The following is an 18,693-nucleotide window of genomic DNA, read 5'->3' on the forward strand; positions in this document are numbered from 1 at the left end:
GTAAGATGTCATAAACAGAAGCCCAGGAATACAGAAACAAATCCTGCCCCCTCACACTCTCAGGAGCAGTGGTGGGTAAAAGGCACATGCTTGTATTTCTACACACCGCCAATACTTAATTCAATCCCCAAAAAACGCTTTATTTAAGATCTGTAAATTATTGGTTGATGTGTGTGGTTTAAAAGCATGCCATATTGTTTGGTCATTCCCAACACTATTCTGCTTTCTAGGATTGCTATAAAAAGAACTAATTTATTTTTTCCACATGACTCAAACCCTAATGTTAAAATGACTGAATCTAACATCATGATCAAAGCCACTTTCAGATCAACTACTCCAATGAGCGTTATTATTTTATTTGCAAGAAGCCACTTTTTGTGAAATTGTGAAAGCTAAAGCATCAGGGCCAATTTGGCTCTTGAATAAAGCATGTTAAACATTTATGTTAGTAAAAGCCACACTTTTCCACTGTTTAGTATAATTTCTTCCTGGCAATATCCTATTAAAATAATGATCCTCTCAACGTAACCCATTTAAAACCCAATTCATGTGACTTTTTGTATTTAGAATGAATGTGGTCACTACTAAGATTTTCACCTTATATTAATGTGGTGTACATATCTTAGCAATTAATGATTTCTCAGGCAGAATATATTATTTAGTAAGATGTCATAAACAGAAGCCCAGGAATACAGAAACAAATCCTGCCCCCTTGTCATATTTTTATTATTGTGTACTTCATGAACTTCATTGGCAAAATTAATCCATAACAGAAATTAAGAATCCTCAATCCATTCAAGTTAGTTAGCATTTCTTTAAAAGTTCTCAAACAACACATCAATCAAAATTTGACAAAATCCCAGGTCTATTTCTTATAAAGACATTTCACATTTAAATGCATTTATTGGGATTTTAAAAGAAATTACTGGTAGTTTGTAAAGTGTACAAGTCTCAAATGACTTAAACTACTTTCTGCAAATGAAACTATTAAAATTTATTTTTTACATGTGTTTAAGTCAAAGATGAAAATGTAGGTTAAATTTCTACTAACCCAATCGATTTTATCCACATTCCAATATTTTTTTAAATCCCGAAACTGTATGAGCATTCCTTTCAGTCCCACGACAATAATACTTGCAAGAACACACTACAAATAAGAAATAGGTTAATGAAAAGACAAGATAAATATTTTAATCAAAATTTAAAAGAACCAAAGTATTTTAATTTCTTTCTTTGTTAGAGTACTTACTAGAAAAAAAAGCAATCATCATTTAGAAGACTAATGTAGCATTCATTTTGTTTAGAACTAACCAATTATTGCACCTCAGGAATATATCAATTCTAGAAAATAACAGGGTAAAACATGCCATTCTAAAAAATTAGAAAGAAGGAAAAAGAAAAGTAATGAATGATAAGGGTAAATGTTATCATGCTGGTTGTCCTCAACTTTATAATAATTATCCACCACCAATTTTTGTTGCAAAATTAAATATTTATATCATGTATTTCTTAAACTTTTTATTTATTGATTTGAGAGAGAGAAACATGGATTTATTATTTCATCTATTTATGCATTGATTGATTGATTCTGGTATGGGACCTTACTGGGGATTAAACCCGCAAACCTTGGCATATTGGGATGATGCTCAAACCAACTGAGTTCCCCAGGTTGCTATGTATTTCTTTAAAATTGCCTTGGGTCTCAGTTTATCTGGTTGCACTGAAAGACATAACTCTGTTGAAGTGTCAACTTTATTATTGAAAGATCATAATCTCACTATCCCAGTGAGAACAAGGGAGGTCTGACACTGCCTCTGGTTCTTTGAAGACCAGAATCTTATTTGCATAACTTTGGTACCTCAGGCTTACGAAAGGCAAGATGAACCACTGGGATTAGGATTCTGAGTGACTTTGTTTTTTTCTGTTTGTTTTGTTTCTAGATATATTTTTATTGATTTCAGAGAGGGAGAGAGAGATAGAGACATCATTGATGAGAGAGAATCATTGATCGGCTACCTCCTGCACGCCCCACACTGGGGATCGAGCCTGTAACCCAGGGATATGCCCTTGACTGGAATTGAACCTGGGACCCTTCAGTCAGCAGGCTGACGCTCTATCCACTGAACCAGTTAGGGCAGTCATTTAAGAAATTTTAATATGCAATGCTTCTCATTAAAAGTAAATTTAAAAAGCAGATTATGGGAGAGCACTTCCGTACCATTGGCAGCCAGTAAAGCAAAGGTCCTATTGCATAAATGACTGTCAGGACGAAAACGCAAGATATGAGACAAGCCACCTGTAAAATACAAGACAGATAAAAGAGAAAACCTTGAACTTTCTAATAATTCCAAAGTAATAAAATCCTTAGTTCATTTTGATTAGCAAAAACAATATGCTAGCACACGATTACTAAATTACGTGGACTATTATCTCTATTCTGCAGCTGAAGGAACCCGAATGTGACATCTGACAACCTGGTGCAATCTAAGTCAGTGATGACAGAAAAGCAATTCTATGGGGAAAAAAAGACTTTTAGTACACATTACAACAATGGCTTTTTTGTTTAATAGTGAAAACATTTCAATTAAAGGTCCTTTAGCCTGTTTGGTTTAACTCCCCTCCTCACTTCCCAGGGAGTTATCTGGGTAATATTTGAACATGCAGCTGAAGGTTTTTCTGTGCTGCTGATAAATTTTCACTGAAGCATTTACTCCCTTCTTTGGAGCTCTTTGTTAGAAAGGGCTCCAGTATGAAGCAGTTATATAGGATTACGGTAGAAGTCTCTGCAATGAAACAGAGCATTTTATTAATCCTGAAAAGCTACCAGTTTCATCTTCCAATCAATTCAACCTGCTGACAAAAGGAAGTTCAAATAACTTAACTCTTAGCTATGCTCTACCTAATGGAGAATCTGATTTCACATAAGCAAATGTCCATAACTTAATAGAAACTTTTGGCCAAACTGGCAGCCTAACAGAAAAAAGACGGCTCTCACAGGACCACAGAGATGCCCAGAATACCATTATGGAAAAATCACAGGGAATCAGGTTCTATTAGAATGGCTAACATTAAAAATAAATATATAAATAATCAAATAATCAATATGAAGGGCTGGTGAGGATTCAGAACAACTGGTGTTCTCAGACATTGCTGAAAAAACAGTTTGGCAGTTGCTTGTGAAGTTACACATACACTTACCGTATATCCCAGAACTGTTTAACAGAGGTAAAAATGCACGCTCATGCAAATGCCTGTATGTAAATACTTATAAAATCTTTATTAACAAACACCAGCAACTGCAAATAACTGAAATGTCCAACAACTGGTGACTAGATAAACAAGTTGTGGTATATCCGTATAATAAAATACTACTCAGCAATAGAAAAGAACAGACTATTGATATACGCAACATCCTAGATGAAACTCAAAATAATTAAACTAAGGAAAAGAAGCTAGTCACAAGTTCCTTCCTTATTTAGCAGAATTTGTCTCCAGTACTCCCCAGCATAGAAAGAGGAAAGAAATCTTTCTGTGGGAAATAAGTCATTAGGTAATAAAAAATTGCCCATAAAAAAGTTATAACACATTGTCACTAAATTAATCATTTAGGAGTAAACGTTGATTTTACATTACAAAATTTTTTTTAAATATATGTATATATTTAAACCTATTTTTATTGATTTCAGAGAGGGAGAGGGAGAGAGAAATGGAAACATCAATGATGAGAGAGAATCATCAATCTGCTGCTTCCTCACACCCCCTCCCTCCTAGGGATTGAGCCCAAAACTCAGGCATGTGCCCTGACTGGGAATTGAACCGTGACCTCCTGCTTCATAGGTCAATGCTCAACCATTGAGATACACAGGCTGGGCTTTGATAAAAATGTTAAACACAAATTGATGCTGTCATTCCACTAAATCAGAGAGAGCTAGGTGTCAAGAGCAAATCACAGAAATTATTCAGATACCTTAATAAGTGACTCATTATATCACTGCTTATATGGAAAAAAAAGGACAACTGCCAAGGTTTATTTCATGATAAAAGACAATGGCATGCACCCCTTTGATGGGATCTTCACTCATATACTTATAATGTATCTGAAAATAAAACCCTTATTCTTAATTGCAGATATCAACTTGGGGAAGGTAGTCTACACTCTGTAAAAGGTTCTGAGGCCCAGGGAAACAAGCAGATTTGACTAAGGTCATAAAACTAAGGAGTTAGAAGGTATATGGACCATGAACTAAATTGGGATCCATCAAGCTAAATATATTTTAAGGTTCCAAAAATATCTTATAGTATAGTAAAGATGATATAGAAAATTAAACTTAACTCAATAATCCTATTTCAAAACAGTGAACTATAACTACCTTTGGGCTTTTCTCTAAATAATATTTAACTTATCTTTTATTGACATGATGCTTTGCATGTACATCAACAATAAACTACAATTCCGGTCCTATCGTTAAAATAACTCAAGAGTTAAAAGGGTCTTACTTACAAAAGTAGCACATTATGGGTGAAACACAGGATTTGTTTCCCTTACATGGGAAGTCATAAAATAAAATAGGTCAGATAAACAAATGGCGAATGTCAGCTTCTCTGCTCCACTTGCCTCATCACTGTTAATGCCCGAGGACAAAAGACAAGTGCATCTAATTGGACAAGAAATTTTTATCAGTTCTGTCTCATGTATTTCCTTCTCAGGCATGAAAATCAATAAAATAATAGTTTCTGCCCTCAATGTTCTCAAAACACTGCATTTGTTGTCTCCATAAGTAAGAGATCCAGATGCTAAACTTTAGATTTTTTTAAAAAAATTTGTGAGATCATGCAGTCCAAGCCATCACTTCAATAATGGACAACGCAGTAAATGAAAAAAAAAAAAAAAAGTTAGATTAAGATGAGACATTTTCAGTGCTATAATAGACTTCAAGATTCTGTAATAATCCCATTGAGTGATATTTTCAAGTTTTACCACCTTTTTGAGTACCCTTTAATTTGCACATAAAGTGCTGCTTCCTTATACATCTCTGATCAACTAAAAAAAAATAAAATTTAAAAGCAAGTTACAGCCAGAACAAGAAAAATAAACTTGTATTTTTTTTTAAGCTCAGGAAAAAAAAAACACACCTAAGTACCCCCTTACTTATATGTTTTAACTAGTAAAATGTTCACACCCCTAATTACCCATAGGACAAACATCTTTTAGGTATTTTACTTTTCTTCAACTCTTTTCCATTTTATACTTAGGAATAAAGCGAAGAAATGTAAATGAAATCATGATAGTCAAGCTGCTAAATTACTAAAATCAAGCAGATTGAGGGATGAGAAAATGATTCTATTATTTTTTTAAAACAAAATTCACATTTTATTTACATTGAAATAAACTATACAAAATTGACTTTCTGCACCAAAAGTAGCAGCAATATTTTCCGTGTTATTCTTAGATGACGACAAAACACATTTTTGTAGGCCTTCCAGGTTTTGATTATAAATCAAGATGAGGCAGTAGGTACAGTCATGAAAAAAGACAGAATGAAACAGGCAAATCCGTTGTCAGTATCCACGGCCTCGGATCCTGTGTTGACCATGAAACAGAGTGTCCTCCATAAACCTGCTAAAAAGCTTATGAAGATACAGGTTCAACAAAGGAATGTAAACAGCAACATCCAGATGTGGGACAACGATAGGTTCTTCCATTCAATCTTTAACTGTAACTTGTTTCTTTTTAAAAAATATATATATTTCTTTGTTGATTTTAGAGAGGATGGGAGGAGAGAGATAAAAACATCAATGATGAGAGAGAATCATTGATTGGCTGCCTCCTGCACACCCCACACTGGGGATGGAGCCCACAACCCAGGCATGTGCCCTTGGCCGGAATCGAACCTGGGACCCTTCAGTCCGCAGGCTGATGCTCTATCCACTGAGCCAAGCCGGCTAGGGCTGTAACTTGTTTCTTTAAGGTCACTGACTAAAGACAAAATCTACACTGAAATCCTTGTTTGGCAAGCTCACCTGTTTCTTTTACTGTCTGGTAAAGCCCTTAATTGTCCATTACTGATTTTTAATAGCATACTTAAAACTCCTGCTGGTCTTCACCCATCTTTCTCCTGCCACTTGCTCCCCAAGGTAAAAAAAACCACACCCTTTCAAATGTATTCTTCTGATCACCTCCCAGAAAAGACTTACTATAAGGGCAGGCTCCTAAAAATGTTCAACCTGTCACATAAAATACTTTATAAATCCTTATTCAATTCCAATGTGAATTGTTTTAATAATGGTGAGCAGATAATATGAGTTTCTATATTAACACATATATGCATTTTCTTGTATAGAACTACGGTTAACAGTGCAAGATCTGGAGTAAATCTATCTGGGTTAAAATCCCAGCTCTGCCAACTCATTAGCTCTGTGACCTGGGTAATTTACTTTAACCTTCTTTTCTTCAATTTTAGCATGTGGAAACTGAGAATAATAATTATACTTCCTTCAAAGTTGCCTATAAAGGGTTAAATGCATTCATTTACATAGAAAGTATGATATGCAATGTCTGGCACATAAATCAATATATGTTTCCACCAACACTGCCACTGTGAATAATCATCACAGATTATCTTCATTGTCATCACTGTCATCTTACCAGTATCTAGCATAATACTTGGTATAGAAGAGGCACTCAAGTGTTGAGTTGACTTGAATTCCTAAAAATATATAATAATTATTCCTTTAATATCAAATGTGCACAAACATCTTATTACTTATTTAAATACTTGCACATCTATTCATACAGGAATCTCAATGTTCATGACTAATCCTATCCTATATAATATAAACCCTAATATGCAAATTGACTGAACAGAGGAACGACCAGTTGCTATGATGCACACTGACCACCGGGGGGCAGACGCTCAACACAGGAGCCGGGCTCAGCCGTGGTGGTGGGAGCCTCTTCTGCCTCTGCTGCAGGCTGGTGGTAAGGAGTGAGGGGTCCCGGGCTGCGAGAGGGATCCTGGACTGCGAGAAGGCGCAGGCCGGGCTGAGGGAAATTTCATGCACGGAGCCTCTAGTTTTTTATATAATTGATTTAAATAAATTATAATTCATCTCATTTAAAAAAAGTGAACAAAAATGGAAATTTTTCAAGTTGATCAGCTTAGCAAAAAACAGAAAAACAGAGGCTCCAGTAGTGAGAGCTCTGGCTCAAAGGCTGCCAACAGTAAAGCTGCTATTGGTACAGTATTTTTTTAGTCAGCTCATTGAGTCATTGGCTTTTGGAAGGACTGTTTACAAGAAAGAGAGGAGAAATAGACTTCCTTGAAAGTAGTTAGAAAAAAATGAAGAAGTAAAACTATTTCCTGTACTTTTTAAGAAATACATTTTTATTTTTGTTGATTTCAGAGAGGAAAGGACAGGGAGAGAGAGATAGAAACATCAATGATGAGAGAGAACCATTAATCGGCTGCCTCCTGCATGGTCTGGTGAGCCCACAACAACCAAGAATCTAACCATGATCTTCTGATTCATAGGTCGAAGCTTAACCACTGAGCCACGCCAGCCAGGCTATCTTCTGTGCTTTAGATAGAAGCCCGCTCTTAAGCACCCTTCCCCAGAGGGAGAGTAAAGGCCAGGGAGTTCCCTGCCAGACAATGAAGTTACCTGTGTCTTTGCTCCTGTGCTGTACAGGCCAGTGGTCCTTCCCATGGCAGCAGCACTTGGTATGCAGAAGAAAAATGAAGAAATCACATTGCTGAGGCCATGAGCCAAAAATTCCTAGAAGATTGATAATATGGGAATACATCACTTCTTAATAACAATCAACTTTTAGAGACCACAGGCACAACCTATCAAACAATGAGTCTTGTTTATATCCCATTTCTGTTCTCTCCAATGGTTGTATTTAACCATTGCAAAAAAAAGTGGACATTTACTGGGTGATTAAATGAGCAAGAAACCATTGCAAGTACTTTAATCATTTAATCCTCATAACAACCTTATGGGAAAATACAAGATATTTATTCTTCTGTTGCCAGTTTCTCCCCCATCTTTTAAATCGCTATAATCAAGGCTGTAACACTGACAGCAGCCTCATATATCTCATGTTTACTGTGTTTCTTGATTATATTATTTTTATTGGGCTTGATTAAATCTCATATTGTTTTGTAAAGAAACATGTTGCACAGGTTTGTAGTCTAGGAGCAATAGGCTATACCATATATGTAGGTGTGTAGTAGGTGATACCATCTAGGTTTGTAGGAGAGAACCCTGTGATGTCTGAAAAATGACAAAATAGCCTAATAACACATTTTTCAATATGTATCCCCATAAATCAGCATCACACAACAATATTCTTGACTCCTTCCCTTTTTCCCAGATGGTATCTACAATCTAGAATCGATCTACTTCTCATCTCCTCCATTGCTACATCCTGGAACACACTGCCTAATTTTACCTGGATTCTTGTAAAAACCTCCTGATGTTTTCTTTCTGACTTTCCTGTTACCAGTAACCTACAGAGACCAGTATCCCTGCCCTTACAGAACTGACATCCTTGTGAGGGAATGCAGACAACAAACAAGATGAATATGTCAAGCACAGCACAGGAGGAAGTGGAAAAGTCTGGAGTTTAGGATTTTATCTTACCCGGGAAGGCTTCTCTGAGAAGGGAGCATTTAAATAAGGGAGGCATGCAAATATGTAGGAGAACAGCTTCTGGGAAAGGGAGGAGCAAGTGCAAATGTCCTGAGCCAGAATCATCAGCGGTGGGTTTAATGAAAAGCAGGCAGCAAACAGAGTAAAAGAAGAAAAAAGAAAAAAGGGATATATAGAGAAACAAAGGGATGTAGAGTTTTGTAATCCTTGGTGAAGAGATTTTTAATCTGAGTACAAGGGTAAAGCCCTGGTAGGCTCTGAGTTGAGAAAAGATAGGGTCTGTGTTGTACACTATTGTATCCCTTGTTTTTAGTGCCTGGTACGTTAGTAGGACTTGATACACATCAGTTGAATGAATAAATCTTCTTTTATACAGTTGACAAAACTGGGGCACAAAAATAATGAAGAGCACCCAGTGTCAGAGTGAGATTAGACATAGGTGATTTGACATTTGTAACCAGTTTTCCACAGCTTTCTCTGCTGACCTGTAGGAATGGGGGGCCAAGACACTGGGAGAAATTAATTCTAAAATGTGATCATGATCTTCATTGTTTGGCCTTCCAAGAGTAGATGCTCATATTCTTTAGTTTTCTACTAAGACGAGTAATACTAGTGTTTTCTGTACTTTAAAAACTATCATTTTTGAAAGATAAATTATCACATGATCTCACTCATTTGTGGAATATAATGAACAACGTAAACTGATGAACAAAAACAGATCCCGAGACAAAGAAGCATCGAGCAGATCAGCAGACCGTCAAACCTCAGAGGGAAGGTAAGGGAGAGTGGGAGTAAGGGGGAGAGATCAACCAAAGGACTTATATGCATGCATATACATAAGAATTACCAATGGTCACAGATACCAGGGGGGTGAGGGCATGAGTGGGGGGGGGCGGGAATGGAAGGATAAGGACACTATGTAATACCTTAATCAATAAAGAAAAAAAAGAAAAAAAAGTACTCAATGGTAATATATTTAGATTCTTGCCTAAAAGCAAATTAAAAAGAAAATCAAGATGCCCCTCTTTCTCAAAATAAGATAAAATTATAAACCAACCCATAAAGGACAGATCTTCAGCTATAAATGATTTAGAGATTTTCTTTTGTGTTTGGTCAATCTATTCTTGCTGTATACGTAGGAAAGTTATATTTTTCATAGGGTCAACATTTTCAGCACCTAGGGGTTCACAGCATGATGATACGATAGCTATGGAGAGGGGCTGGGGCATACTCCACCTGGTTGTCATCCACTGAATATTTGAATTTTTTGGCAGAGTCTTGAGCAAGAGCCAGGGAGGCCGCATAGCCCACAAGTGCTACTCCAAAAGCTTCTGTGATTACTGCAGAGAGGACATGCATGGAGGGAGGTCTAGGCGAAGGAATTCTGTGGAAAGAAAATACATAATGAAGTCATCAACTTTCATGTAATTTCTGTAACAACTTGCAATGAATTCCACTACGGCGGTGACTTTGAAGTTTACATAGAATAAGTAAGATGCCCAGGAGAAAGCCAGGCAGCCTTGCCCTTAGAAGCCCTTTGTTTTCAACGTTATTTAACAGAAAAGCAAAATCGCAAGGAACACCACAGGGTCAACACCACACCACTGCCATCTGCACTCAAGTTCACCTCGGGAACTGACTTGATGAAAATGTTCTATATCAGAACAAAAGCATATTTGGAGCATTCTTTCATTTGAACCTTCTCAAATATTTATTTGGCTGGCATTAGAGACTGCATTGTCTGCCTTGAACACTATAGACCTGTATGAGGACACTAGTTTACTGCGAGCTATAATTTCCTGAACTAATCCTTAAATTTGCTATTGAATTCAACAGCTTAATTATGTTTCTAACTCGATCCTTTCACAGCACACTTAACTATGCATCACATGTATCAGGGAAAATATGTATAAAGGCTACATCTACCCTCTGTTGCAAAATATGGGACCACAGTTAACTGTATCTCAGGTTTAAAGAATTATTTAAAATATTTATTTCAATGAATACCTGACCATTGTCTTATTGTTCTTTGAAAACTACTTGCTCCAAATAAAGTCTCATCATTTATTTATGCCTAATGATGCTTTGGGAGACTATATATATACATCCCTCTGGGGAAAAAGAAGAAACAGGAAAGGCAATACATGTTCATTTAATATCTAGTAAGTAAGTAGATTGCTCAGCCCTTTCATATTAACTGCATGGAGAAGGCGGCTAGGGAATGTATCTAAATCACAGAGTGAATGGTAGAGCTGATCTCAGCTCTGTTTAATTTCAATGCCACACTCTTGTTGATTCCTTAAGAGGCTGGGTCTGGAAAGTTCATCCAAAATAAGGGAGAATTAGTGTGGATGGAGGAGAGGCATACATTTTTTTACCTACTTGCTAAAGTTTACCCCCAAAACAAATGTACTTGTATCACTATAGGCTCTAAAATATATGCTATACAAAAGTACTACCATTTGAAAGTATTAGAACTTTTGTTTCATGGAAATTGAGCTTGCCTAATTATTAATACCAATAAACGGACCTAGAAAGAAACAATAAACTGACTTTTAAAAAATATATACATTTGTATTGATTTCAGAGAGGAAGGGAGAGGGAGATAGAAACATCAATGATGAGAGAGAATCACGGATCAGCTGCCTCCTGCACACTCCCTACTGGGGATTGAGCCTGCAACCCAAGCATGTGCCCTTGACTGAAATCGAACCCAGGACCTTTCAGTCCGCAGGTTGATGCTCTATCCACTGAGACCAACCAGCTAGGGATAAACTGACTTTTGAAGGTGGAAAAGTGAATAACTTTTTATAAAAACCAAATTGACCCAGATAATCAGCATTAGCCTTTAACTGCATAAAGGCTAAACAGAGAATTTTAAAAAATTATCTTTTTAATCTCTAAATGTTTTCTATTCTCCCTCCATTTTAATGTAGTTAGAAACCAAAATTTGGGAGTGAAAGGTAAAATTAGAGAGGACTCAATAACTAACTTTGCCCCAAATTTATAAATATTGGTATGTATACAGCTCCTTAAAAGGAAATGAGCCCTAAGACACATTCTATTCCTGAAGATGCCTTTGTTTCTTTCATGCTATACTTGGAACAACCTTTTGCCCTTTCAGGGTGAACAGCTCTTCTTGTTAACCTTCCTCTTAGTGTTCAGAGAAAAGCTTTCAGACAGAAAGGAAGCCACGCCCTCTTCTCCACTCCACTCTCTCCCTCACCATTATACAATACCCTGGCCTATGGGTTTGCCATTTGAGGTAATGCTTGTGTACTTCTACTATGTTTTAAGTGAAATAAAAGTAGTCATAAGAATATGTAAGTGAAATGGGGAAGACTAAATCCCAGAACATGACTCTAATTTAGAAATGCAATGCCCTCATTTAAAAAATAGCAACTGCCCAACTGGCATGGCTCAGTAGTTGAGCGCCAACCTATGAACCAGAAGATCCTGGTTTGATTCCCGGTCAGGGCACATGCCTGGGTTGTGGGCTTGATCCCCAGTGTGGGGCTCTCTCTTATCGTTGATGTTTCTATCTCTCTCTCCCTCTCCCTTCCTCTCTGAAATCAATAAAAATATATATTTAATAAAAGAACAAAACAATATTTTTGTAAATAACTTCCAAATCTTTTATCTGAAGCAATGTGCATAAAATAATAAACTAATAGATCTCAGACGGAAGGAGTTGGGAGGCAGGAAGAGATTAACCAAAGAACTAATATGCATATATGCATAACTCATGGACACAGAAAATAGTGTGGGGAAGGCCTGGGGTCGAGCTAGGTAGAGATGGACAGACGGGGATAGGAAACTGGGGACAACTGTAATACTGTCAACAATAAATTTGAAAAAAAAAACAGTTATTAACTTTCCTGGTTATATGCGAACAGTCTAAGACGTTAGTCTTTCTCTACATGTGTATTATTTGTTTTTAACACTTAAAAATAGTAAATAATTAGAATATTGATTTTTGAAAGAAATAAAATCCATACCACCTACCTCTAGTCTAGTCTCTTCTTCCATCAAAAACAAAGAAACATACAAACAAAAAAGTAAGAAAAAAAACATTACCCTTTTGGAATATGACCAAGTACGTCTAATCCATATGTATTTTCCATATCGGTATAATAACAAGCAAATGATGCAGCAATAACCTGTGTGGTTACATTTGAAAAAAAATTACTAGTAGCCTTTCAAACACCTTTTTAAAAATTAACGTTGAAAGTAGACATTGTTCATGTGTCCCAGGATTGTCATGAATGATGTAGCAGTTATACAGATTTTTAAAAATTAGGAAATTTTAAAGTTCAAAGAATACTTCTGATATTCGAGAGCACTTAATTTGCAGTCTCGAAAATTAAATGGCATTATAATAATACTAGAGGCCTGGTGCATGAAATTTGTGCACGGGGGAGGGGGGGCGGGTGGTCCCTCAGCCCAGCCTGAGCCCACTCGCAGTCTGGGATCCCTCACTCCTTACCGCCCCCACTGCTTGCTGCTCCTTAATGCTCAGCTGGCTCACTGCTCCTTAGTGCTGTTGTGGAGGGAGGAGAGGCTCCCGCCACCACCACTGCACTAGCCAGCTGTGAGCCCAGCTTCTGGCTGAGTGACACTCCCCCTGTGGGAGCACACTGAACATCTGCATTGAGCATCTGCCCCCTGGTGGTCAGTGCGCATCATAGTGACCAGTCGTTTTGGTGGTTCTGCCATAACGGTCGCTTAGGCTTTTATTATATAGACTAGGGGCCCAGTGCACAAATTCGTGCACCTTGAAAGGAACTGTGGGCCTCGAGGCTGCAGTAGGCACAGGGGTGGGTCTTGGCCTATCTTCTGCACCCCTGCCTGGCCCCTCCCACCACAACCCCCAGTCCCCTGTTTTCCAGCAGCCCCGCTCCCGCCGCTGCCGCTCCCACATGCTGACGCCCCCTGGTGGTCAACACACGTCATAGCGACCAGTTGTTCGGTTGTTCCACCATTTGGTCTATTTGCATAATAGCTTTTTATTATGTAGGATTTTTTTTAATGTTTTACTCTACTTAAACCCAATTATGTCTAATCTTGAACAGGAGAAAAACAGACTATAGGAGTGTGTGTGTGTGTGTGTGTGTGTGAAGTTACCATAATCCAACCTTAACACTTGTCTCTTGTGACATGAAGGGATGCTTTAGAACAGTGGTTCCCAAACTTATTTGGCTTACTGCCCCCTTTCCAGAAAAAATATTACTCAGAGCCCCCTGGAAATTAATTTTTTTTAAATTTTAATAGCAATTAAACAGAAAGATATATGTATTAATGTTTCTACCTTCTTCGTAAAATATAGTAAAGAAAGGTGTAAATTAGAAACATTGAAGTTTGAAATTATGAAACTATTTATTGAACTCAGAATAGAAAGGTAAGACAAAAAAAGTTAAAACAAATGCACCTGTGGCCATCACCGCCCCCCTGGATCGCTGCAGCGCCCACCAGGGGGCGGTAGCGCCCACTTTGGGAATCACTGCTTTAGAAAATACAGTGGGGCCTTGACTTACAAGTGTCCCTACTAAAGAGTTGTTTGAGATACCAGCTGTCTCTCGGCCGATTTTTTGCATTGAGTTGACAGAGTAATTTGAGTTAACAAGCTCCTTAATGAGCTCCTTAACGAGCTCGGTCTCGGAACGAATTAAACTCGTAAGTCAAGGCCCCACTGTAGCATGTTTTGAGAAATTGCATTGATATTCCTAATAGAGATTAGTAATCAATAATGTGTACAAAAAGGGGCCACATGCTAACATGACTAGCTCAGAGAAAGCCTGCGAGGTGGCCTTGCAAACTCAGAGAGCTGAGGTAACCACAAAGGATGGTCTGAAATTCAAACTTTTTTTTTTAACTAAAAGCAGTTTATGGTAGGTAGTCATGTCCTAGGCTGGTATCTTCCACAACAAAGGTCAATCTTTACCTTAACTGTCTCTCTCAATACTGCCTTTTTGCATCTATGATAACATATCGTTGGAATGTCAAAGTAATTTTCCTTTTTTCTGGACCCCTCAAAGCACAGGCATTGCTCTGCGGAGACCACAGATCCCCTCATTGTCACTGAGCTCATTGATGATTGTGAACTATCCTATACCCACCTATGTACAAAAGGTAAGTATGTCTATCCTTTTACTTTTTATCCAATCCCAGAGGTTTCCCCACTTTGCCTTCTCCCACCTCCCTACTCTATCACCAGTGGATTCCATGTGACCCACTGACATCTCCTCTTTTGGTTGCAATGTAAAAAGCAAGGTGCAAAACTTTGCAGCCAGTGTCACTCGGGCCTCTCAGCCGAGCACCAGCTCCCAGGAAGCTCCCCCTTTCCATACTCCCTCCTCTCCAGTCTCTAGGTTTCTCTTCAGTGCTCCTTAGATAAAACATGTCCAATCAGCTACGCTTCTCTTGTTTTTTTGTTTTTTTTTTAGGCTGATTGCACAGTATCTTAGCTATAAATCCTGTCCCTGGCTAGGAGCAAGGGCACGCAGCCTCCTGTTATGCCACAGCCTCTGGCCCCCTCTAGAAATGTCTCCATATTCAAAGTCTTAGGATACATGTTGTTGTACTTCGGTAAAAACAACAAGAATATGAGAAATGCTGTAATAAGTGAAAACATGTGTGTGTGTCCTTCTTAAAATCAGTGACTGCAAATGTTTCCTGGTCTTACACAAATGGATAGCCACACAAGTGAGACATCTTCATGAGAGGTAGGAGCAGCTGCGAGTTACTGTAGGCAACATGGTGAACCTCAGCAGGTCACCCCAACAGCTGGCAAACATTGTAGGGCAGAATGCTAACTGCAGATTTCACACTTACCAAAACCAAATCGACAGGAAGGACGGCTTTAATTTTCTTTTTAAACTGCTCATTTAACTCTTTCACCATCACAAGCACCACAATGCTCAGCAAGGATAAGAGCAGGGCCTCCAGGCGAACAGACTTGATGTTCTCAAAGACATATGTGTAGAGCTACAATGAGGAGAAGAAATAGAAAGAAAATATAGGGTCGCCCACATTATAACCACCTCTGACTCCAAATGAACTCAGTGATGTTTACCAAGAAATCTTAATGGCTGTAGGATGGGAAGGTGAGGTATAGATGGGTGTCAGTGCAAAGCTCTAATTTGCTGCTTTGCCCTTGATGCTTGTAGCGCATTCATGGGTTGCTACTTTGTACATAAGTACACTATGTATGACTTCTCCTTCCCAGCCACTTCAATGAAGAGATAAGCTCAAATTCATCAATTACATGGAGACTTACTGTTAAGTGCAGTGAGGGGATTTCATAGGCTCTCTGGGAACCCCCACTCTTCCTTAAACCCGAGAATCAAATACAAAGAAATTAAGCGCTGGTATTTAAATGATATCAGATATTTGGTTTAGTGTAGTGGTCGGCAAACTCATTAGTCAATAGAGCCAAATATCAACAGTACAACGATTGAAATTCCTTTTGAGAGCCAAATTTTTTAAACTTAAACTATATAGGTAGGTACATTGTTATTAACTTAATTAGGGTACTCCTAAGGCTTAGGAAGAGCCACACTCAAGGGGCCAAAGAGCCGCATGTGGCTCGAGAGCCGCAGTTTGCCAACCATGGGTTTAGTGTGAAATATTACCATGTTCTCAGTCATTCAATATTTTATTTACCTTTTTATTGCCACATGCTTTATGCCAACTACCATGCTCAATTCTAGGTCTACAAAGGTGAACAATTTCGATGAGCCTCAACATTTATAGAGCTAACAATATGGCGAGTACATTACCAATTAAAACAACAAATTAGTTTATTATGGTGCTATAAACATAGAAGGTGCACCCGAAGCATATGTGTCTTTGAGGGGTTAGTGGTCAGCAGAGCTGTCCCTAAAGAAGATAAACAGGAATCAGCCAGATGGTGGATCAGAGAAGTAGTGGGGGAGTCTGTTTTGCCTAAAATACATAGAATGTGAGAAGACTGTATGCCTTCCATATATTTATATATATGTGTGTGTGTGCGTGTGTGTGTATTCTTTATTTTTATTTGAGTGTACTTTTCATTTTTATTTATTTTTTTCTTATAGTTTACTTTCAATTTTATTTTGTATTGTCTCAGTGTACAGGTTAAAGTCAAAGAAAGAATCTTAAAAGCAGCAAGAGGAATACAGGATTGGCATGAAATATGCAAAGGGATGAAAAGCAAGGTCCTATAACCTGCTACAGTTTCTATCCCAAGCCACGATTGAATCAAACTACAGATGAGCTTTCTGTTTCTCTCCCATTCAATTTACACTGTCCATTTTTCAGGGTATATTAAACATTCCTAAAATTCACAATAGAAATATCAAAATAACTGGGGAGGAGATGTGGGCTTTCAACAAACCACTATGTGTTCTTGACTCAGAAATCCCAGATTCGTTCTCTACATCTAAACCTCATTTGTACATATTTAATTGTGACCTCATCCTCTAGAAAAGAAAAAGTTTCATGGGCTCTGCTTTCCTTCTGACTTTTTAATCCCCTTTTATTAACATTCTTGGTTCCTGCTTTGCAGCCTGTAGGAGCATTTAAACGAGAAAAGTGCTTTGCTTGTACTGCAGAGATGGGGTTGAGAATGAAACTGTTTTCCAGTTCTGAAACTCCTTGTTTTTAAGGAAGGAGATAAAACTTCCAACAGGGGCAGTCAAATAGATTGCCAAGCTTGCCTTGTGCTCTTGGTGGTTCGGTCTAATTAGCCTATTACGCTTTTATTATTATAGATAACCCAAGTTTCTTTAAGATGGAAATACATCAGTATTGTAATGAACCAAATCCTACTTTGTGAAATACACACCAAAATATATATGAACAAAGACATGTGGAAAACTCACATAAAATAATCCAAGTGGCCTGGATATGTAAGGTATTTTCATTCCCAAGAGATGCTTGACTTGTGAAGTCAAAACATTTGTGGCAGCCCCAGTTGTCATTGCGCTGATCACAGGCTCCGTGAGCAGGAACGTAGCACCGCCCAGTTGTAGGGCAAACATGGCCACCTAAGAGGACAGAGCACAGCAAATGTCCCAAGGTTGCGAGACAGTTTAATATCCAACACATGTTCACTTCACACAGACAGAGAGAACTAATGGAAAATGAGGTTCTACAATTTTAGGTGCTCAGTCCCTTGAGTGTTCTTGACAGCGTAACCCGGTCCCAGGACTCTCAATGTTATTGGGAACAATTGAAGTGTTTCGATTAAAATGAACATGTTATTTTTTCCTGAATATTTACTTCACTGTGTTTCTCTTTTCTTAATCATACATGTTACCAAGAAATTCTAGAAAATCGGTTGATCTATGGGGCTCTGTGGGGGATATTCAAATTTGCATGATCATATTTGTAATTATTTTAAAAATCTAAAATGGCACCATGCCTGGTGCCTTAATATGGTTGAATCTAGACTGACAAGACAAAAAAACAAACAAAAACAAAAAACAAAAACAACTTTTTTTCTTCAATGAAATAGCAGGAAGCTCCTTGGGAGCATGTGTTTTGAGTAACCATAGGTGGTGGATGCTAGGAATACAAAGGATTAACTACTTTAATTCTTAGAGTAGGACTGGAAGCAAGGGCAGGGACTTAGGCATAAGGTAGGAATCCCAGTCAGGAAAACTGAGTTGGTTTTAATGTACAGAACTGTACATAATTGTTTAGAATAGCACTCATGTGACACCATGCCAGTGCAACTAGCTTTGTCAAATTTATCATCGGCTGAGACACTGTTGCCATTTCAAATAAATCCATTTGCTAAGATGAACTCAGAATTTTTGTAAATTTTATTTTGTCTTTTTGGGGAAAGCACTCTTACCAATAATTTTTTTTTCTAGAGAGGAATTAAGCTTTCCCCTCTTATCTGTGTAGGAAACCAACTATCGCTCAAATATTTGAATCCTAAGAACAACCGAAGTGAAAACAATTCAGTTGGTGAGCCAGGGTCCCCAGCCAGAAATGAAAAATACTTTTTAGAAAGTTTGTTCTTAAAAAGTCAAAAACTACTTCTCTGTAGCT

At 37.9% G+C, this 18,693-nt stretch overlaps 1 protein-coding gene across 4 annotated transcripts in view; it reads right to left on the reverse strand.

Moving 5' to 3' along the window:
* The window catches only part of SLC26A7 (solute carrier family 26 member 7), a 53,863-nt gene that overhangs the window by 13,500 nt on the left and 21,670 nt on the right, over positions 1-18,693 (reverse strand). For 2 of the 4 annotated variants that reach the window (XM_070392293.1, XM_070392292.1), the window contains exons 8-14: positions 17,517-17,681; positions 15,487-15,639; positions 12,733-12,815; positions 9,892-10,039; positions 7,663-7,776; positions 2,219-2,296; positions 1,052-1,147 (exon numbers count right to left, since the gene is read on the reverse strand). In XM_070392293.1, coding sequence (XP_070248394.1) covers positions 1,052-1,147; positions 2,219-2,296; positions 7,663-7,776; positions 9,892-10,039; positions 12,733-12,815; positions 15,487-15,639; positions 17,517-17,681 — 837 coding nt within the window. Of the gene's footprint in view, positions 1-1,051; positions 1,148-2,218; positions 2,297-7,662; positions 7,777-9,891; positions 10,040-12,732; positions 12,816-15,486; positions 15,640-17,516; positions 17,682-18,693 lie in introns of those variants that run through there. The other 2 variants (XM_070392294.1, XM_070392295.1) reach the window with 2 other exon arrangements.

Source organism: Myotis yumanensis, unplaced genomic scaffold (genome assembly GCF_028538775.1).
Source record: "Myotis yumanensis isolate MYYU_CA2020_CCGP unplaced genomic scaffold, mMyoYum1.0.hap1 SCAF_15, whole genome shotgun sequence".
In the NCBI taxonomy this organism is placed as follows: domain Eukaryota; kingdom Metazoa; phylum Chordata; class Mammalia; order Chiroptera; family Vespertilionidae; genus Myotis; species Myotis yumanensis.